General features: G+C 41.2%; 1 protein-coding gene across 3 annotated transcripts; it reads right to left on the reverse strand.

The window, feature by feature from the left end:
• Window positions 1-3806: 3806 nt before the first annotated feature.
• Window positions 3807-22354, reverse strand: tcp11l1 (t-complex 11, testis-specific-like 1). Of its 3 annotated transcripts, none has more exons than XM_034085334.1 (10): window positions 22204-22354; window positions 21606-21744; window positions 17183-17315; window positions 16344-16464; window positions 15276-15496; window positions 10176-10312; window positions 8598-8773; window positions 8329-8510; window positions 6254-6426; window positions 3807-4780 (listed from the first exon to the last, which is right to left on the reverse strand). In XM_034085334.1, the coding sequence occupies exons 2-10, from the start codon at window positions 21739-21741 to the stop codon at window positions 4557-4559; spliced, it is 1503 nt and encodes a 500-aa protein (XP_033941225.1). In that variant the 5' UTR covers window positions 21742-21744; window positions 22204-22354; the 3' UTR covers window positions 3807-4556. The 3 variants fall into 3 exon arrangements, with proteins under 3 accessions (XP_033941225.1, XP_033941224.1, XP_033941227.1); XM_034085333.1 differs by having other exon boundaries at window positions 22058-22354; XM_034085336.1 differs by lacking the exon at window positions 22204-22354 and having other exon boundaries at window positions 17183-17332; window positions 21606-21692.
• Between the last annotated feature and the right edge of the window lie 747 nt (window positions 22355-23101).

A 23101-nucleotide genomic window follows, 5' to 3' on the forward strand; every position in this document is an offset into this window, starting at 1 on the left:
CATAGTCTTTAAAGCAGGGGTGGGGAACCTTTTTCCTCTCAAGGGCCATTTCAATTTTTACAACATCCTTCGAGGGCCATACAAATTATTGAAATCAACGTCTGCTTAAAAAACTAAAATCACAGCCCATTGATTTCACCTTTCTTTCATGCTGTGCAAAGAAAAAGCAACCTCTTAATCCAGATATTTGACCATGACCCGCGCATGCATGCACCGTGGCATGACCACCAAAACAGAAATATATGGACACAAGATGTGTGCAAATGTATTTAGTTTCATATCCATGTGGACATGATGTAAGTGGGGGGGGGGGGGGGGATCTAACCTCATCTAGGGGGGTTTGGGGGCATGCACCACCAGGAAGATTTGTTTTGAATGTTGAAGTTAAAAGCATCAATCTGGTGCATTTTGAGAGTAAAATTAATAGATCTATGGATACCTCTCAACACCCACATGAAACAGAACTGTAAGCAGATTTTTTTCTTTATGGATATTTTACAAATCACTCCCCTTTTAAACTGTATTCTTGTTTAATAATAACTTTTTTTTACTGTCATATAGTATTTTATACCCGTTTACTTTATTCTCTTGTTTTTTGATAACTATAATGGTCATATAGTTGCCTTTACCTCACTGGTTGGAGAAAAAGCTTCTTATATTCGTTAGCATAGCTAGCTAACCAGATGCTAATAACAACAAAGGTATTGACTGTATGATCATTGATCAGTATGACAGATGAGCAGATCGCCACTGGGCTGTCAACTAAAGACACAGTCACGCAAAAACTGCGGCATGTGTATGGCTCCTTATGGTTACTGCAATTTGTGAAGTCCCGGCCCGGAGCCGCGTTCTGGTGCTCTCTGTTAGAACTACACCCCTGTCAGACGAGACACATACCACGTGATGACACGTTAGGCTCGTGTTGTGTTCAAGGACCCTGACCTTGGCCAGGAAAAACAGGCACTCGCTTGTTTAATTATTCTGCGGTCTAGATTTCTTTTCTTTTTTGCGTGTGTTTATAAATTACCTCGAGGGGCGTACCAAATGGTCTCGCGGGCCGTATACGGCCCGGAGGCCGGAGGTTCCCCACCCCTGCTTTAAAGTGACAGATATTCTGCCCCAAACAAATACAAAACATAGATAAAATGCGTTATTTTTTAATCTTGTTATTTGGGATTATATTTAAAATTAATATCCTTTTAAAATAAACACCTAGCATCCAGGAGACAGTAACCCCTTTAGCTGTTATTTAAAAGTGCATTTGGTACTGATTGCTATACTCCTTAATCATCCCGTCTCGTCATGTTGTTGCAATTGTTTCTTTAACATGGTTCTTGTTGAACACATGCACATACACATTTTATAATCCTTTTCAATATAGTTGTATAATAGTTCCATATTTCCTCCTTTTTCACCATCAAATTCCTCTTACTGCTTATGTATGCACCATTATACACCAAAGAAATTCCTTTTGTATGTAAACCTAGGCAATCAACCTAATTCTGATAAGATATCGAACACTTTAAGTAATTCATAAATGTGAAGTTGTAAAGTAAAATGAATAATTCAGCTTTTTCTGGTTAAGGTCTGCTATTCAAGTATTGTTTACTCTGCTTCTAGTTATTAGAAAACACTAGAATCTAAAATAATAACAAAACATGTCATATTAGCTTAAATTCGAGTTCTGGCTCCACCTAGTGTCTTATATGTAAACTACATGAAAACAGGTTAAACAGGAAAAATAATGATTGTTTTTTTGTTATTAACACATTATATTCAAATGGTTTTTAGCCAAAAAGCTGTATAACAATGTGAAGTGGCTTCATCATACAAACTTAAAAAGTAATTACTGTTATATTATCTGTTCACTTATTTTCAAAAAAGGAGTGTTTCATGGTGCCATTCAGTCCATAGGGTAGTTCGATTCAAGCCAGGAACAAATATACACCAAAGACAAGCTGAAGGAGAAAAGCAATGAGTCATCTGTGTGGGATAAACAATGCTTTATTTGCATGTTGGATGAATATTGAGAGACAAGTATCAGTGTAATTGCAGTGAGCAGTAAATGTTGTAATTATTTGGGGAATAGGCAACGTCATTCTGCCTGGAGGAGGGAAGATAACACTGTCAGTATTCTGTAAGAAGGTTGAGTGAGTAAACATTATGGAAAGCTAAGTGTTTGTCAAAAGTAAAAACATCTCATAAATAGTATAAATTAGTGCAAATAATTCAAAACAATAAAGACAGTTTAAGAGTCTGGTTTCCCTTGAGTCCTTATCAATTTATCATAGTCACTATACTTTTAATTAATATGTGTAGGACTGACATTGTGCACATACAGTAGATAGAAGAAGTCTTTAAAGCCTTTTTGATACAAAAAAACACTATATGTAGGACGTTTTTTACAGACTCTTACTCCAAGAGGACCCCTTTTGTTGCCTTTTCATTTTAAGAGGGCATCGTGTTATTTTGGTCACATTTTGATACTTCATACTCCAGTCCTGTGAGGCATTTTAGATGTGATTCCTGATGAGCCAGTAGCCTTCAGATCTGCAAGCAGGCTGCATTTTCGGACCATTTGATATACATAAACTTTGTACCGGAGACCATAAACGGTTTTGAAAACTTCTGTCACGTAGTGATCATCTTCTCAATAAAACATCTTTGCTGATATTTTTTTGAGTCTTCTGGCCAATCAGAATCAAGATTTTTTCCGGAAGTCCCCACGGAGAATAACTTTGCGGTAGAACTATTCTTTATACATCCATGGGTACAACTTCAGATAAAAATGAACACATAATGAAATATGACCCCCGGTTTGATGATTGACAGGTCACAGAACAATGGGAGCTATCTACCCTTACCCACAATCTCCTCTTTACTCTTCTCTCTGTGAGGAGCAGCAAGTTCAGCTGTCGGAACAAAGTGAAAAACAAACAATGGCATACAATATTATAAATATTTCGGGTAGTAATAGATTTATTTATTTTCTTCTCAGAGTGTACCAGAATGCGTAGTTTATATGTTAGTATTTCTAAAAATCTCCTGCGGTTGGGTTTTCAGCATGTGTGCCTTTTTATGTTATAAAGTTCAGCTTTGATTCCATCATCTCATTAAACCTTTTTTAAAAGCATACTTTAGTTATGTGAAGGGATATATGCACTGTACTTCACTTTAATTAATAATGTATTATATATGCTGAAAAGCGTATATATTACAGCACGAGTTTTTGTTGAATAGATTTGAGTGGTTCACATTTCGTGTCGCGATTTATTGACAAAGGAAAAAGTGGGTCCCGAGGCCTGACCAGTTGAGAACCACTGGTGTAGTGTATGTATCCTCTCTATTTCCCTTCAATTGCAGTGTGAAAGACAGCATGCAGTCGCCTGTGTGTGTGTGTTTCATCAGTTCAACTGTGTCAGAAGTTTGAAAACTGACTGAATACTTGGCTATGGTTTGTACAGTATTTATGATTGTCTGAGTGTACCAGTCCCAGACAAACATGTATAAATGATGCATATTTGCCGCTACTGTCTTCAGAGTAAGAACGCTTTATGAACATTCTTAAAGCAGGAAATGACTCTATCCCTGCCAGTATTTACAGTAGGAGAGCTCCACAATAGTTATGAGTTTTCAGGAGATACGCACAATAGTTCTGTTTTAGGTTCAATGCTATTCCCCTTACAAATGCATCCTTTTAAAACGTGTGTACCCTAACATAAATGTGAACATTCTTTTGGAGATGTACAAACATACAGTCAAATAAAAATGTCGCTCTCAAATCTAAATAAATCAAAAAAACAAAATTCAGTTCAGTCAAAATGGTAGTTTATAAGGAACAGTTCAATATTTTTGGGATATATAATGATTCCCTTACTTGCTACTTAGATGATGACTCACACAGTGAGGCTTATAGCAACCAGAAGAGACACCAAAATGTCAATGCTCCCACGTTTAGAAATACTCCCTCAAGTTAAACAACAACTTGTTATTTAGATTCAGGCAGGGGGGGGGGAAGAGTGTGTGGGAGAGACTCCTCTTAGCAAACCATTTACATCCACACAAAAACCTATACAACACAATAAAGGTACAGGGAAACTCCAAAAAGCATAATAGGACCTCTTTAAAATCGTATAATTTTCATCAAGGCTTCTCTCCTTTCATGGAATGTGCCTGCACGCCTCTGCCTGAACCGCATTTCCTTAAAACTCCTGACAGGTTGAGACATCTCTAGAGCTCCAATAAAGAAATAAAGACATTGGTAAGAACATGCCAAGAACATGCCAAGAACATTAATAGAATATTTCTAGGCCTTAACGCAGAACTATAGTGTGTTTCACTCCGAGAACTGTTGGCCAATAAGGGTCCTGCTCTGAGACGGCTCAGAATTTAAACTGAATTTTTGTTCTACTACTTTAACACTAAGTATAGTTTTAGTATTAATTCTAAAACACAGGTTTTGTATTAGCTTGGATAACACATGTTGATAATACTGAACTTAATCTTTAACTAGGGAGGGGAAAGTGAAAAACGACACGGTGCTTTCCACTTCCACCCTACGTCTCTGCGCCGGGACTCTCCTCTGACGCAAGGACTTTACTGAAAATCTTTTGGTAGAATGGGGAGAAGACCAGCTTGTTGAAGTTGACGAGGCGACTAAAGCGCACAGCGAGCTCCTTCACCTCCTTGCTGACCGGAGCAAGGCCTCCTGGGAGAGGAGGGGGGGCGTTATGTTGATTGGAGTCCAGGGAAGCCAGGAGATAGTTCTGAACACGAGACTCTGAGGGGAACAGAGAGGAGAGGGGATCTGTCACCAACATGTACATTGTAACCCCCGCACATGCACCATGTATTTTCTTTTGTAACTGTTAGTGTTCAAATGAAGAAAAAAACCTGCATTCTTTGTCTATGGCGGTCTTGGCAAAAGGAGCCCTTGAAACAGAGCAACTCTCGTTCACCATGCTTTGTGGGTTCATGCTTGATGCTGGCTTTTGATCCTTCATATACACCAAATGTCATGTCAGAATTAGGGATGGGAATTTGAAAGAAATGTATATTCGAATATTCGAACCCTCAAAAACCGGTTAACCGAAATGTACATATCCTATATATAAAAAAATTGGGTAAAAAAAAAATATTCCAATTTTTTTTTTCATGTTCAAATAAGTATAGAAACCAAGTCGAATTTGAACTGGTGATCACAGTTTGACAGCTATAGGCTGTAGAGAAGACCCTCTCAGCTGGAACGGAGGTTGCGGGTATAGCATGTTATAAGTTTAATTTGGCATAGTTTGACCTCTAGACCGCACTCACTAACCTGGTCGAAATATTTCCACACATTACTCCTTTTTGACGCCATGTCTGTTGTGTAGGACTCTTCTTAGAGTGTAAATAATTACCGGACTATGTTAAAATATGTTGAATACAGGCAAAACGAAATCTCTCCTGTCAAAATGTCTATGTACTTTGCCGCCACACACGGTTGCCAAGCAGCGCTTATTGTTGTTTAGGCTGGCCACTCATGTGTCGCGAGTGTTGACGGGGCGGGGGAGCACGCTCATGAACTGTTAGTGCCGGAACCTCGCAACGGCTGCGGAGCTCATTTGCGCCACATTTGGACCTAAGATGAGGTTTGAGTCTGCGTGATCTGCGTGTAGGGAGGGGCAGCAGCCATGTCATTGGCTAGAACTAGCTAGATCTGATGGATAACACGAGTGAAGTCTAACCGGACGCGAGAGAGAGAGAGATCAGCACCTGCAGCTCTGCCCGCTGTGAGGGACCGGTGAGCGGAGCAAAACACACCTTGAGACGTCACCCAACACATTTAGCTATGGCACTGTCACATGAATTATTCAATTTGAGAATATGTAATCAACTTAGGCATCCCTCCCAAAAAAAAATAAAAAAAGATAATTTATAAAAATATGAATAACTCATATTCGAAAACCTGAATAATTATTCGAATACCTGAATAATTTAGAATATTCGATTAATCGTTCCCATCCCTAATTCAGTGTATAAACATTTACTGTAGATGCTTTTTACTAAGATTGCGAGGAAATTATCATTTAAACTGGCACTTTGAAAAGTAATTGAAAAGTTAGGATAATATTTTAAGATGTACATTTATTCCACTTGAAGGTAACTATTTCATATTACTTTGTGTTACTGTCTACTTTTTGATGTTAATTATTATATTTGATACAGATAAACATAACAAATCCCAATTGAACCCGTGAGTCCCTGCTCTTACCCATGAGCTTGCGGATGGTGTTGCCGGGCAGGATGGTGGCAGAGATCTGTCCCATCAGAATGCTCTTCCGGTCAGGAGCGTATGGAGAGTAGCCGTGCTGACTCAGACACTTACTCAGCTCCAAGCACATTCTCTCCCCGATAGTCGCCAACGCCTCCTCTGCATTGAAAGACCTTAGGGGGGGGGGGGTAAATAAATAGGATGTCATTTAACACTAGAACCGCCAACGGGTCAATTTTACCCGCAGTTGGTTTTTGATTGTATGTAACTTTTTTTCTCCCTTCAGTCTCCCAGTCCGTGACTTTTCCTGAAAGTGTGTTATGTAGCACCCTCTGTTGTTAAAAATGGTCAATATGAAGTCAGATTGAAAAAATTAAACCCATATCCGCCAGCGGGTAATATTTACCTTATAGAAAATGCAGCGTAAACATGATGTGTTGCTATAGCAACGCCTTTTGTCTACTGCGGTTCCTTATAGATAGAGAGATAGATAGAGAGAGGGATAGATAGATAGTTATAGATAGATCGATAGTTATAGATAGATAGAGATGGAGAGATAGTTATAGATAGAGAGATAGATAGTTATAGATAGATAGAGAGAGAGATGGAGAGATTTGTACCAAAACAAAACACAAGTCTAACACCAAGCGTTTAAATCAGCACTGGTAGTGATATTTTATACTTCATGCTATCTGCACAAACGATATCATATGAAAAGCTGAGAGTCCACAGATTCTATTGGTATAAGTTTCATCCCTGAGCGATCAAAACTCACTGTTCTACATGATAAATAAAATAACATTGTACCTTGAAAATCAATAGCGGGTAAATTTGACCCGTTGGCGGTTTTAGGTATACAGCGACCTCTGGCGGTTCTAGTGTTAAGTACCGAAACACAACCTGTTAAACTGGTGTTAGCATTGTCTCCTCCTTGTGGCAGTGAGAGGAATTACATCAACAATGTCCATGTTGAGCATGATGCATTTAATGTTCATTTTTACCTGTCCAAATGTCCCTTTTTTTCCAGTGGCCATAATATAAAAAGGTAGGTTTTTAGTTTTGAAACATAATATTATTTTGTTTAGCTATATCATGCAATATTATTTTTTTATACTCGGTGGAGGTCATTATAGGTGAAAGGAAATGGAGCTCAGGGAGCGAACACAGTTGTGTTTTGGTTTTACACATCCCAAAATCTTCTTTTCTTGTTGCCATAAATAGATATATGGAAATAGGTAGATGGTTGTAGTTATCAACGCATGTGCAATACAAGAGATTTCGGTTGTAAAATGTAGTTTAGTTTGCAGTTTATTTTTTATATATTGGGCATCAACTCTAGAAACGACAAAATGGGCGATTTTTTTTAATTGTACGTCAAAGCTTCAGCCATGTCCCTAGCTGCTGCTACTCCACTAATGTCTCTCCCCCCCATCCTGCCTCCTTTTAGCTTGGGCTAGTTGAAGTTGAATGCATCACTGTAAGCTAGCGCAGGGAAGTCACCACAGACCCCAGCACTCGAGTACACTGCGAAATACAGAGTTTGCCCTGCTGGAGATGGGATTGATTAGCATTGTGTGGAAATGTTGGGCTTGATTATCACAGATATTTATTTAGAGCTGTATTTATTGTGCAACAGGTGAGAACAACAACTTGGTTGCTGTAACTTCATCCGTTTGGTTTTACTTGCTGGGACGGCACATTTTAGTCAGTTAAAAACATTAGCAGTTTTAGCAGTATGTGATATTTAAGCAGTTTACTAACTGCTTTTGGTTAGCTATCTGACTATTTAGCTTTAGCTCAATTCTTATCAAAGTATGTTCATGTTGAACATACTTTGTTTATCGTTGACTAGTAGCAAGTTCGATAAAAGCCGATTCTATAGGCAAAACACATTGGTAGGATAGAGGGAAACAGTTTGGTGAATATTAATATGTTATTTCATGCAATCCAATTTGTAAATAATCTAAATATTGTCTTAACTTATCATAAGATCATTTTGCCTGATACTCACCAACAAAGTTGTCCAACTTAGTTTTATTGCATTTATGCGTGACATTTAAAGCGCTGGTACTCACGGTGTGTTCATGTCGGCCAGCAGGGCACTGACAGTGTTTTTGAGAGTGTCCATCAGCCCTGGCAGGCCTGAGATAGCCTCCCCGGTGGTGGTGTAGATGATGAGGAGCACAGAGGAGAGCAGAACTAGCCGCTCTGCCTCCAGATACATCTCCTGGAACCGGACCTGATCCATCAAAATTGTCTGTGGAGAGGAGAACAACAGGAACACAGGTTCATGTATCACACCTCTATACAACCAGGAGGGAGACATGACAGACTTCATGCTCACCTCTGGGAAGGGGTCTGAGGCATGGTCCCACTTCAGCAGGCGTATATAGGCTTTATTATGAACATTAACAGCAGAGAGGGGGGCGGGGGGGTCAGAGGAGGCAGCAGTAGAACCGTCCGTCTCTCTCAGGCTTCTCACTGTGTCCTCAAGCCACTTCTCAGTGAAGTCTAAGGCATCTAAAGAACAGAGCATTTCATTTTTAGCTTTACTAGATACAGCTGATCCCTGTTTTCCCACACAAATATATGCAATATCCATCCAAGAAGAAGAAGAAGATTCTGTTTCCATTCTGTCATACACGCACATGTGTTTTTTTTAAATACAGGTACATACAGTACACACTTTTTACAACATGCACATAGATATAAAAATAAACACAGTTATATGCACACATGCACATGCAGTTGAGAGGTCAGAGCGGAGGCAGTTGGGGGTTAGGTGCCTTGCTCAAGGGCACTTCGGCAGTGGCCCAGGCGGTGAAATGGGTTGGACACTTCGGACCAAAGTCCAATCCCATACAGACTGAACCACTGCCGCCCTCACAATCGAGATCACACATTTCTCAGCCCGCATGCTGTACTAATATTTGGAAGAACAAGCATCATGCAAATATTGTATGACCTATGTCAAAGCAGACGAGCTGTAGTACATGTTAACAAGACAAACATAGCATCAAATGAGATATGATTTATTATCATGGAATGCTCTTTGAGTATAAAAGATGTTGTGATTTTTTTTGGGGCATTTTAAGCATTAAACTTAAAGGTGGGGTATCTAATTTATTTCTGAAACACTTTTTGTTATATTCCATGGAATGCTCTTAACATCCCGATAGCAATTAATATCTTAAGTGCTTTGACAAAAAATCCATAAAAATGTCATCTGTGGAAGCCGTAGTACTGTAAAAGCACGACCAATCATCTGAGCCGGCCCGGCTAAAATAACTGGATGGCCTACCTGCCTGTCAGCCTTCCATCTGGGCACAAACTTATCTCGTGCCCTCATTGGTCATGTGCGCGTTCGTGTGTGTTGGAGGAGGGGCTTTGTAAGGAAGTCTGAAGGAAGAGGCAGATTTTTTCCAGTTGTGTACTTTCAGATTCTAGCACTCGAGCTGGTTTCTCCAAAATTACCTACCCTACCTTTAACTGAATCTACTTGTTTCCAGATTCCTTTATAAGACTTCCAGTCATTAAGCTTTAGGGGACACCACATGAACTAAAGATATTTCACTTGCTGTGTGTCTTTCCTTAGGTTCAAATATAAATAAATACGTTAATTCTGTACTTTTTTTACGCTAAACAAGCATCGCAACACAAAAATGTGTAGTTCTGTTCCAAACATCTATATATATTTTTTCAAGTTTTCAATTGAGATTGGATGTCTTATGTCATATTTTATAACTCCATCACTATAGAAGCAAAATCGATTTTTTTGTTATTGTGGTTGTATAAATGTAAGTTATGGATTGATGAAATGATTGCAGACGAAATGTGTTTTGTTTTTTTAAATGGTAAAACACATCCTTTAGCTAAATATTTGGAATAAAATGACTAATCTAATGAAAGAGAGATTCCTTACTGGGCTGTTTCTCCACAAACTCCTGGAACTTGCTCCTCTCGTACTCAACAGATTGCTGCATCAGATGAGGCCGGAGGCTGGTCAGGGCAAAGTTGGCCATGTCCACCTTCATCAGGTCCATCACAGAGAATATTGCCCTAGGAGGGGAGAGGACAGAGGAAGACAGAGACAGAAAACAGATCACTGTATGTTATGAAATAAAAAAAATACCAAAGAGGTTTGAAATTCCATGTCCAACTTGGCTGGGGTTCATATTGTTATTCTTATTCATTAAATTGTGCATAGATTGGTTAAGGAATGAGTCCTACATCTGGAAATGAGTTAGCATTCTAGCACATCCAGTTCCCTTGTCTCCAAGTCAATGTTTTATATATAATGGCATATATTATGGGTCTCAGGAATATTACACTATATCAAAAACATATCTATGATGTGTTTAGCTTGAAAAAAAGAGGAGGGGGAGCTTGTGCCTGCTCAGAATTCTACGAGATTCTCAGTTAAATGCTGCCCTGATTAAACACCATGTTCCAAACCACATCAAGGATTCTATCTGAAACAGTATGACGCTCAAATGCTTTTTCTCTTGCGGGTTTATCACAAGGTGAGTTCCTTTTTTTATTTCCTGCTTCTTTACACATACTCTCTCCAGAACAGGTTAGCTCTGAGTGTTAGCGATGCTTGCTAATGTAAACAAAGACCATATTACGTCCAAAACACGTCGCGCATTCTTTCTGATAGCAACGTTTCTGATAGGGCCGTGGGCGTAAAGCCAGCACACATTTCCGATATTACGTCATATCGGATGCAAATCTGGATCAGCTCCGTTGTAGCCCAGTTTTTAGAGATGTGGGTACGGAGGTAAAGGATGTTTTGTTTTCTGACACTTTGTGAGTTCCCTGACACACCGGGGACACATATTTAAGTGTAAAAGACATAAAAAAGTGCATTGTGCATGATAGGAGACCTTTAAGACATAATATACGTTAGAAAATACTGAATAAAAATGTTTTTCCGTGTCAAAAAAGGCGATTGCTAACAAGTGACTAAATGGGACTATTAAACATCATAACAGCAAACATTAACCGCTATTATGGTGTTGTCGTGAAGTCAGGCAACCGCGATGTAGTTAGTTTAGACCGGGTGACGACAATACCTATTGACGCAGCAACCACTGTAAGTTATATTATTGTTTAATTAGACTTCTCTATTTCATTTATTCTACTCTGTATAATTGTTCTGTAGTTATTGTAGCTAAAACGGCGCTTTTGAGAGATTTTAAATCTCAGATCTGCTCACGTGAACCTGTTACACAGGTCTCAGTAGGCACTCAAGCCTGCATTACAATATAGACAGGGCCTCTCTGCTGTCGCCCATCAGCTGTAGAGAGTTAACTAATTAGAGGGGCGTCGCACCACAGCTGTGAGAACTCAGCAATCAGGCGTCCATTTTAGGTAGCTCTTTCCTGGAGCGTTAGCTTCAGCATCAGACAGACAAAGACATTGGAGTCCTGCGGGAGTCACAACGGTGGCAAAGAGGAGGCAAATCCTACTCTGATTGAGCTAAGTATTGCTGGTGTCTTATTTTCTTTTCTTTACTTTTCTAGCCCCTCATGCTAAAATCATGTGTATTTTCTCCATTCCTGTTCATGTGTCCTCTCGCAATTATCACTGGCCCCGTGTATCTCCTAATCGCTATAACCGGCCTGCTCTCGTCTATCCCACGTGCTCCACTGACATCCAACATCTAGTTTCAGGCGGCCTGTGGAACTGCCAGTCAGCTGTTCCTAAAGCTGACTTCATCTCTGGCTCCGCCTCCCTGCAGACCCTGGATTTCCTTGCTCTCACTGAGACGTGGATTACTCCATTCAACACATCCACCCCAGCAGCTCTCTCCACAGCATATTCCTTCTCCCATACACCCAGACCCACTGGCAGAGGAGGTGGCACTGGTCTCCTGCTCTCTCCCAAATGGAGCTTTTCCCTCTTCAAGCTACCTAACTTCACTCCTTCCACCTTTGAATTCCATGCCATCACAGTAACCCATCCTATACAATGAACCATTGTTGTTCTCTACCGTCCACCAGGCGCCTTGGGGGACTTCTTGGAGGAATTGGATAATCTCCTCTCACACATCCCTGAAACTGGCCCTCCCGCTGTACTTCTCGGAGACTTCAACCTCCAGACAGGGAAGATAGATGAACTAACATCTCTGTTAACCGCCTTTGCTTTCTCACTGTCTCCATCCCCACCCACTCATAAAGCTGGCAATGTCCTCGATCTCATATTCTCAAGGAACTGCTCTACTTCTAACCTCTCTGTAAACCCGCTCCACACATCCGATCACTTCTTCATTTCATTCTCTCTACCCCTTTCCAAACATAACAAACTAATCTCTTCGCATCCTGCACTTGTCCGCCGTAACCTCCGTTCCCTCTCCCCCTCTACCTTTGCCTCCTCGGTGCTCTCAGCCCTCCCTTCCTCTGACTCGTTCCAACTCCTGCCTCCAAACTCTGCTGCAGAAACTCTCCTCTCTTCTCTCTCATCCTCTCTGGACTCTCTCTGTCCCCTCACATCTCGGCAGGCTCGTCAGTCCCCTCCTGCTCCCTGGCTAAATGACGCACTGCGTGCTAATAGAACCGTCCTTCGGGCAGCAGAGCGGAAACGGTGGAAATCCAAACACCATGACGACCTCCTAACCTATCAGGCTCTCCTCTCCTCTTTCTCTGCTTCGATCTCTCAGGCAAAAAGCGCTTTCTTTCAAGATAAGATCCAATCTTCCTATTCCAATCCCAAAAAACTATTTTCCATCTTCTCCACCCTCTTGGACCCCCCCCAAAGCCCCTTCCCCCTCCTCCCTTCTGTCAAGCGACTTTGTTAACCACTTTGAAAAAAAGGTTGATGATATTCGCTCTTCTTTTTCTGACTCACTTCTACTCACCGCCGGATCACCTGAGCCACCTTCAACCGGCACACTAACCTCCTTTTCCCCTCTCTCTCCAAGTGAGGTTCTTACCCTCATTACCTCTGCCCGCCCTACCACCTGTCCTCTGGACCCTATCCCTTCATACCTCCTTCAGACTATCGCTCCTGATATTCTACCGTTTCTCACCCATTTCATCAACACTTCTCTAACTTCTGGTCACTTTCCAAACAGTCTCAAGGAGGCAAGAGTAAACCCTCTCCTAAAGAAACCCACTCTCAACCCATCAGATGTTATAAACTACAGGCCTGTCTCTCTCCTCCCGTTCCTGTCTAAAACACTTGAACGCGCTGTCTTTAAACAACTCTCCTGTTATCTCCATCGGAACAACCTTCTGGATCCGCACCAGTCTGGTTTCAAGGCAGGTCACTCCACAGAAACTGCCCTCCTTGCTGTCACTGAGGAACTGCACACGGCTAAAGCAGCCTCCCTCTCTGTCATCATCCTTTTGGACCTGTCTGCTGCATTCGACACGGTGAACCATCAGATCCTCCTTCGCACTCTCCAAGAACTTGGAGTTTCAGGCTCTGCACTTTCCCTCCTCACCTCATACCTCAAAGACCGCACCTACAGGGTTACTTGGAGAGGGTCCGAGTCCGACCCTTGTCAATTAACTACAGGGGTCCCTCAGGGCTCTGTTCTTGGTCCCCTCCTCTTCTTCCTGTACACAAACTCGCTCGGATCAGTCATTAGCCCGCATGGTTTTTCATACCACTGCTACGCTGACGACACCCAATTAATTCTGTCCTTACCCCGCTCAGAGACCCAGGTCGTCGCACGCATCTCTGCTTGTCTAGCTGACATCTCTCAGTGGATGTCTGCTCATCACCTCAAGCTAAACCTTGACAAGACAAGACTGAACTGCTTTTTCTTCCGGGAAAAGATTGTCCCACTCTTGACCTGACAATCAACATCGGCACCTCTGTTGTTTCCCGACTCAGACTGCAAGGAATCTGGGTGTGACCCTAGATAACAACCTGTCCTTCACTGCAAACATCGCTGCTACAACCCGTTGCTGCAGATACACGCTTTACAACATCAGGAAGATACGTCCCCAGCTGACACAGAAAGCGACGCAGGTTCTGGCCCAGACTCTTGTCACCTCACGCCTAGACTACTGCAACTCCCTCCTGGCTGGGCTACCTGCATGTACCATCCGACCTCTGCAGCTCATCCAGAATGCAGCGGCTCGTCTGGTCTTCAACCTTCCTAAATGTTCCCACACCGCGCTCCTCCGCTCCCTTCACTGGCTTCCAGTAACTGCTAGAATCCACTTCAAGACACTGGTACTTGCGTACCATGCTGCGAATGGATCTGGCCCTTCCTACATCCAGGACATGGTTAAACTGTACACCCCAGCGCGTGCACTTCGCTCTGCATCAGCCAAACGACTCGCTGCACCCTCGCTGCGAGGGGGACCCAAGTTCCCATCAGCAAAAACACGTGGGTTTGCTATCCTGGCTCCAAAATGGTGGAATGACATCAGGACAGCAGAAAGCTTACACACCTTCCGGCGCAGACTGAAAACTCATCTCTTTCGACTCCACTTCGAGCGATAGAATTACTAACAAAGAACTGCTAACAGAGCACTTATATACTAATAAAGGACTGGCTTATCTATAGCCAGTTGAGTAGCACTTGAAATGTTTGGCTCTATGAAACCTGATGTACTTATATGATTCTGTTTTCTTCAAGGTTGTGTCTTCCTGGTCGAACGCACTTATTGTAAGTCGCTTTGGATAAAAGCGTCAGCTAAATGTAATGTAAATTGCCTAACGTTAGCTTTTTCATTCTGGCAATTGCATTTACTCTTCAACTACTATTAAAAGTGGTTGAAAATATGTTGATCATTTTCTGAAATAATCCAATGGAAAAATTCCATTTCTTTTTGTCGTAGGAGCCCTTGCAATGCTAACCTCCCTGTCGACCCTCAAAAATACGTCATCCCTGAACCACTCTATTGGGTTTGTGAGCCTGCTAGCTCATCTCTTATCATCCTCTATGATAACGTTGGCCCAGCTCAAGCTGACTTCTGCACTGTAATGGACTGGAATTAAATGTCACCTAATCTTAAAATAAACTGGTCCCTGGAGCATGCAGGACTAATAATACTTGGCTTACTTGAGCAGAGGCACAATTTCTGTGATCTCCTTTAGCTTTCTGATGTCCTCATCTCTGCATGGGGCACACTGCGAGCCCATCATCATGACAATGAACTGGGACAGCTGACCAATGTCCACCACTCCTTTCTCAGCCTGCTGCTGGATTAGAGGCAGATCCAAAACTTCCTCGATCTGGGTGTGCAGACGGACGTTCAACGGCATCACGAATGAGAGTAAAGTCTATATGAGGAGGGAAATAGATGATGATTGTTGTCAGTGGAAAGGAAAGACAGAGTAATTGGTATTAGGGACAGATATTCTATATTGGTATGGCATGTAGTGCTGCACAATCATTGGAAATTGTATTGAATCAAAATATATTCACTCACTCGCCACTTGCACTTACTAGTGTCTTATATAGGTTTTAGTGCATGTAGATGTTCTACATAGGCCACAATCCCAAAGTTCTCTCCAGAGGGAGTTTCTCTACCACCAACACCCCTTCTATTGGCCAGTGCTCAAACACATTGTACGTGACAGGCTAAGGGGTGGAACATCTCTAGACAGAGCAGGCCAGCTAACCAATCAGAGCAGACTGGGCTCTGGTTTCAGACAGAGGGTGAAAAGAGGTGCTGCAGCACAGGCAGTATGAGAAACATAAAGAGCTTTTGAACATTAAAATATGGAGACATGTCACAGGAGAGGCACTTAATTGATTGATTCTATATTGGAACAACTTTCACGAAAACCAATTTCCCCCTGGGATTATTGAAATGTTTCTGATAAACTATATTATTCAGATTTAACAAAACATAATTGTTTGGTACAGATCCTCTTTAAAAAAAGAAGTATCACACCGTAATAATTTATTATATCACGAATGATAATTATAAATAAAATGACCAATCCCTCCAATATCATTAACAGTTAATGAATCACAATTAGTTCTTTTTATAAACCACGACCTTCTCAATAAACAGCTGCGGGATCATATCTGAAGAGTTCAAATAGGAACACATTTTCAGAGCTTTGGAGTCATCGGGGACGTTTTTATTTCCAGGAATAAAACAAACAACATCTGCCTCACCTCTTTGATCTCCGCCAGCAGTTTGATTAAATGTCCGTACGTCTGTGGCTCGTCCGTCAACTGGGCTTCCAAACACTCCCAGAATGCTTTGTGCATTATCTCTTTCACTTTGTGCTCCAAACTGTACAGGGGCACAGCAGAGGTTGTTACTACAAAAACAGTGGTGGAAGACATACTCAGATGTTCTACTTAAAAGGTCACGTATTATACTCCTTTTCAATAATATATGATCGGTCTCAGATATATACAAAACATGTCTCTGAAGTGTTTGGCTGAAATCCCAAACAGGTCATGCATTGTGGCATTCCATATACCCCTAAAAAAAGGTCTCAGAATAGTATATATAATTTTACTGGAATATAGTTACTGGTCCAATAATGTGAATATCATTTAAATGTGATGCTCATAAGAGGTGGAGCCCACTTTAATTACTTTTATTATTATTTAAAAAATATATAATCTTTTTTTTTTAAAAGTTATCTAAATTAATAATAGCCCAATGTCCATCTTCAGAATCGGGATCAGAATACCTTTATTAGTCCCACAGAGGGGACATTTGCAGCTGCTGTAACAGGCTTAAGTCATTAGTTGTTTTATTTATTTATTTTAATAATATGAACCTGCATATAACTTAAAATAAGTGGAGTATATAGTTAACAGGTTGCCTCCAAAATGTACTAGAAGTATTTTGTACCATAAAATGAACATACTGAAGTCCCTTAACATTTGACTGAGGTATAGTACTGAGTAAATATACTTTCCCTGCTTATGAAGCAAGAGAGGAGTAACTCAATAACAGGGCCTTTCAAATCAGTGACTCTACTTGACTCAACTCTCACCTCCCCTCAGGAGGCGCTGCAGGTTTGACTTGGAAATCGCTGTTGACAATTATTTCATGGGCCAGAACCATGTTGGAGACTCCTTTGGCCGTCTCCATCAGCTCCTCCACAGACACAAACTTGGGGGGGCTGGCTGTGAGGGAAATCCATCTTTTAATGATTTAACAACATAACACATCAGAGGGTAATTTCCCAAAACAATAATACCGTCATACCGCCAACAAACTGCAGTTGAACTAATAAGAAAACATGGTGCATTTACTCTTATTTTGAAGCGGATAGTGTAAAAACAGACGTACATCAGACACGTTACCTCACAGGATATACATTACTCCTAATGGCAAGCTACTGTACAAATGTTTTATGTATTTCATGTGTTTAATGGTGTTAAGTAGATTGGTATATTAGAGAGAATTCTTACTTATTCTGGATATTTCATAGTGTTTAGATACTCTGAATACATTTATTTCTTACTGAGAATATGTTGATAATGTTTTGAAATGTACATTTGTTTATGTTTATCTATATTTTATTTATATTCTATTCGATTCGATTTTTAAGTAACTGTGTAATTCTTGTAGATTGACTGTCAAAATGCTGCTGCTAAAGTATCCATCCATAAAATGGTGAATGTTTTATCTCTGGGTGTCAACGATAATCCAATTTATAACCGAGATAATTAAACAGTCCGAAATGCAAAGTTCTGAATATACTTGTGGGAAAACCTTTATATTGATCGCCCTTATTAGGGCTATAAAGTTGATAGCCCTAGCTGAATAAATGAGTCCTAGTAGTCAGGGATTGACTTTTTAGAGGATGTGCTATGTACTAGGGATGGGAACGATTAATCTAATATTCGAAATGATTCAGGTATTCGAATGAGTTATGAATATATTTTTTTTGTTTTTGGGAGTGATGCCTAAGTTGATAACATATGATCAAATGGAATAATGCAATGTATACGACAGTGCCATAGCTAAATGTGTTAGGTCTAAAGGTGTGTTTTGCTCCGCTCACCGGTCCCTCGCGGCCCGTCCACACAGCGGCGTGTGTTGAAAGCTTCACCATTCACTTTGAATGGGGGGACGGCACTTTTCGCCGAACTGCATTGTGGGAAGCGACGCGGAGCTTTGCTGGCGTGGCTCGCTGCAAAAGTTGAGCAATGTTCAACTTTTGAAGCCTCGGCAGAAGCGTCAGCCAATCGAATCATATGCCAGTACAAGCTCTAGCCAATCTAACCGCTGCTTGTGTGTCAGGGGCGGGAGATTCATGTGATTGGTTGTTGGTCGAGTTTCAGACACGCCCGCCGGCAAGCTTCAACGCACGCCGCTGTGTAGACGGGCCGTCACAGCGGGCAGAGCTGCAGGTGCTGATCTCTCTCTCGCGTCCGGTTAGACTTCACTCGCGTTTATGTCCAAATCCATCAGAAAACCAAGTTATGTTTTAAGCATGAAAGCTGTAGGCCTATAGCTGTCATCTGTTCAAACCGTGATCACCAGTTCAATACATTTGATATATATTAAGATATATAACATATTATAACGTAACGTATAAGCACTTTTTATCAGGTTACAAATTATAAGTATGTTCTTAGTCCTTTAAGGATCTGGGTTAACAGCTAAGAAAGGCAATCAGCCTCGTGATGAGGGTGACGGTGGCCCTGAAGTACAAGACACAACAGCATTTCAGAAAACACCACAGCGTTTCAGAAAACACTACAGCATTTCACATTGGACGGAAAGGGTATTCCTTTAAGGAGAACACTTCTTGTTTGTGATTGGACAGAGCCAGCCAGAGAAGCACTGCTGTGATTGGTTGTTTTTGCTGCCAGTCAAGAAATGACGCTTCGTGATTGGTCAACACCCAAATATGTCCCAACCCTATGGTCCCACAACGTATGGTCCCAACACATCAGCCGTTAGCACACACTCGGAGCTCACAGCTCCTCATATCTGTTCAGAAACTGGACAAAAGTTAAACATGTACAAACCACAGACTGTCTGTGTCATGGCGAATACAGTCGCAGCTTTATTTATGTCTGTTTGACGTTGTTGTGAGTGTGGACGGAGCAGCTACAGGTTAGTTTAGCCTGATGGATCCGATTCCATTCAGAAAGCACCCATCTTAAAAGCTTTTCGCCTGCCGTCTTGTTTGCAGACTTGTCAAAGCGTTAATTCATGGTTTTTACTAACCGTTATCAGTATGTAGTTAATTCTGCATCACTTTGAAACGTGTATTACAATTAAATCACGGTCAAATATGTGCATTTTGTTATAGTTGGCATCTCCCATAAGATTTACACGGAGATACGCCCCGCCCCCTCTCCAGCTCCTCTTGTTTGAATGACAGGAGCAAACACAGCTGACTGCCGCGGTGAAACTCGAGCGATTAGAGCGATGCGAATATTGGGTGGTCTACCATAGTATTTACATGGAGATAAGCCCCTTAAAAACCATGAGTTAATAAAGCATTAATTCTGTGTTTACTCCTGTCATTCAAACAAGACGCTGGAGAGGGGGCGGGCCGTATCTCCATGTAAATCGGAATCGGATCCATCAGGCTAAACTAACCTGTCGCTGCTCCGTCCACACTCACAACAACGTCATACAGACATAAATAAAGCAGCGACTGTATTCGCCATGACATAGACAGTCTGTGGTTTGTACATGTTTAACTTTTGTCCAGTTTCTGAACAGATATGAGGAGCTGTGATCTCTGAGTGTGTGCTAACAGCTAACGGCTGATGTGTTGGGCCAATCACGAAGCGTAATTTCTTGACTGGCAGCAAAAACAACCAATCACAGCAGTGCTTCTCTGGCTGCTCTGTCCAATCACAAACAAGAAGTGTTCTCCCTAAAGCAGGGGTGGGGAACCTCCGGCCCCCGGGCCGTATACGGCCCGCGAGACAATTTGGTACGGCCCTCGAGGTAATTTATAAACACACGCAAAAAAGAAAAGAAATCTAGAAATCTAGACCGCAAAAAAAATTAAACAAGCGAGTGCCTGTTTTTCCTGGCCAAGGTCAGGGTCCATGAACACAACACGAGCCTAACGTGTCATCACGTGGTATATGTCTCGTCTGACAGGGGTGTAGTTCTGACGGAGAGCACCAGAACACCGCTCCGGCACTTCAGATAAGGAGCCGTACACATGCCGCAGTTTGTGCGTGGCTGTGTCTTTAGTTGAAAGCCCAGTGGTCTGCTCATCTGTCATACTGATCATACAGTAAATAGCTTTGTTGTTATTAGCATCTGGTTAGCTAGCTATGCTAACGAATATAAGAAGCTTTTTCTACAACCAGTGAGGTAAAGGCACATCTTTATATGATCATCATAGTTATAAAAAAATAAGAGAATAAAGTAAACAGGTATCAAATACAGTACTATATGACAGTAAAAAAAAGTTGTTATTAATAAACAAGAATACAGTTTGAAAGGGGAGTGATTTGTAAAATATCCATGAAGAAAAAGTAAATATGCTTACAGTTCTGTTTCATACTGTATGGGTGTTGAGAGATTATCCATAGATCTCTTAATGTTGCTCTCAAAGTGCACCAGATTGATGCTTTTAACTTCAACATTTAAAAAAAAATCTTCCCGGGAGGAGGTTAGGTCCCCCCCCACTTAAATCATGTCCACATGGATAGGAAACTAAATACATTTGCACATTTGTGTCCATATCTTTCTGTTTTGGTGGTCATGCCACAACCGTGCATGTGCATGCATACGTGAGTCATGGTAAAATATCTGGATTAAGAGGTTGCTTTTTCTTTGCACAGCATGAAAGAAAGAAGAAATAAATGGGCTGTGATTTTAGTTTTTTTAAGCAGAGGTCAATAATTTGTACGGCCCTCGGAGGATGTTGAAAAAATGTAAATGGCCCTTGAGAGGAAAAAGGTTCCCCACCCCTGCCCTAAAGGAATACCCTTTCCGTCCGTTTTGTGAAATGCTGTGGCGTTTTGTGAAATGCTATGGTGTCTTGCACTTCAGGGCCACCGTAGAGGGTAGTATTTTTTTACGAGAACATTAATGTTTGTTGTTGTTTAATTTCCCGTTGAGTGCCAGATGTTTGTCAATAACTGTGGAAAATTTGGTAGGTAGCAGATTGAAGTCAACTGAGGTCAAGAACTGGAAAGCTTTATCCTGAACATCCAGGTCAAAAGAACTGAGACCACCTGCAAAAGTAGCTTCCTGGGCCACAGCTGTCCAACATCAATTATTTATCCAGGATGCTAGTCGCCCTGATAATATATGAATGAGCAAATATTCTCACATATGTACATCCTTATTATTTTTAATCCGAGTTCACTTTCTCTTGGAATGTTTCTAGTCCAATAAAACTGATGTTGGATTAGAAATACATGATCCATTTGGACTCATGGCTGTTTCTCTGTGTAGCTGCAGTAAACCATCCTGTTTCTCACCTTGGGGAGTGTTCACTCTTTGTGGGCTCGGAGTATTTTCCCGGATCCTCTTGCTCCCTGTCCCCTCAGTAGCATGCTGCGTCCTCTCCTCTTTCGACTCCTTGTCTCCTCCAACTTGGTCATTCTCCTTTTGCATGCTCTGCAATAAATCAGATGCAGTTCAAGTATCCAATCAGCAGTTATTTAAGGAGATTGCAGCACACACACAGTAACTGTGATTTTTCTAGAGATGCCGCCTTGCTACATCAGTGAACGGCATTTGTAATATGCTGGGATTTCATATTACAGTCCAAATAGGAGCTGGAGATGCAGGTTTGTTTTTATTGTCATCCATGCACGATGACATCACCTTTAAGTCAGTGTGCCAGTGCGACGCGCAGGTGGTGAATGCGGCAGAGGTAAACAGAATAAGAGCTAACAGCGCTGTGGCTTTCTGCAGAAACGTTACTAACCTTGTAGTCGGCGGGAAAAATGAAAGAGCAAAGAGATGTGTTAGCTCAATTTCTGTACCGCTAGCTTTAGTCAACAACAACAAAACCTCCTTATGACACAGCTAATCCTTCATAACCCGGCCGACAATAGGGAAATTATCACTGACCAATGGTTTCACAACTTCAGCACTGCCAGCCACCGTCTTCAACAGAAGGAACGTTTTGTTTAAAAGAAAGAAACTCAAGCTTACAGAAGTCGCACCCTGTTCTCTTTTTACATGCGTAGGGTCGCCGCTAAGCTAACCGAGCAACACTTCCTGTTTTGGGCGGGGCTAATTTGATGTAACAGCCCAGCCCACTAGCCCACCCAAATAAACACTGAGTTAGGATTTTATTATTCAATAATACAATTTATGTATGTGTTATATGTTGTATTCATAAAGTATTGACCTAGAAGACAATTGAAATGTTTGACAACATTTCTTTCAAATACAACATATTCATACTTTATTATAATCCCCCAATAAAACACAAATGTTTACCTTATTGCACTATAGAAGTTGTAAGAAAATAGAAAACATCTATCTTTGACTATAAAACGTGTATGTCATGTATTTGCCAGCTAAAAACACAAACAAAAAAGTTGAAAACACATTACTCTCAACACTATGTTTCCACAGTAATACACTGACAACTGTTACTATGTCTGTATGAAGAAGATGAAGGACATCACAAAAAAGGGCCATACAGTAAGTGTTATACTTGTGAAAATGCAATACAGACAGTGGTGGTCCTTAAAATCCACTAAAAATAGTTATTTCTCTGTAGACTTAAAAAGTGCATGTATGGCATATAAGCCACAAGTTCCGAATGGTAATTACTACAAGAATCAATTTGATATTAAAGGATATGTGCAATACACAAAGTTACATCTGGTTGTTACCGATGTGAGCTACTTTAACCAAATGACATACACCCACTGTCAAGTTCTTCAGGGTTTTGGCATGTATATAGTGATTTAGCCCGAACTTGAGAGGCTGGAGGGCAACAGAGGACGCTTGGACA

The sequence above is a fragment of the Pseudochaenichthys georgianus genome, chromosome 6 (genome assembly GCF_902827115.2).
Source record: "Pseudochaenichthys georgianus chromosome 6, fPseGeo1.2, whole genome shotgun sequence".
NCBI lineage: Eukaryota > Metazoa > Chordata > Actinopteri > Perciformes > Channichthyidae > Pseudochaenichthys > Pseudochaenichthys georgianus.

What these genes read in the sequence shown, in the direction of transcription:
- tcp11l1 (XM_034085334.1), bottom strand. Translation starts at nt 21,741, where the DNA reads ATGCAAAAGGAGAATGACCAAGTTGGAGGAGACAAGGAGTCGAAAGAG. An exon ending in CCTCAGACCCCTTCCCAGAG is followed by an intron (nt 8,511 to 8,597) that starts GTGAGCATGAAG and finishes TCCTCTCCACAG; the next exon opens with ACAATTTTGATGGATCAGGT. An exon ending in CACCATCCGCAAGCTCATGG is followed by an intron (nt 4,781 to 6,253) that starts GTAAGAGCAGGG and finishes TGTTCCCCTCAG; the next exon opens with AGTCTCGTGTTCAGAACTAT.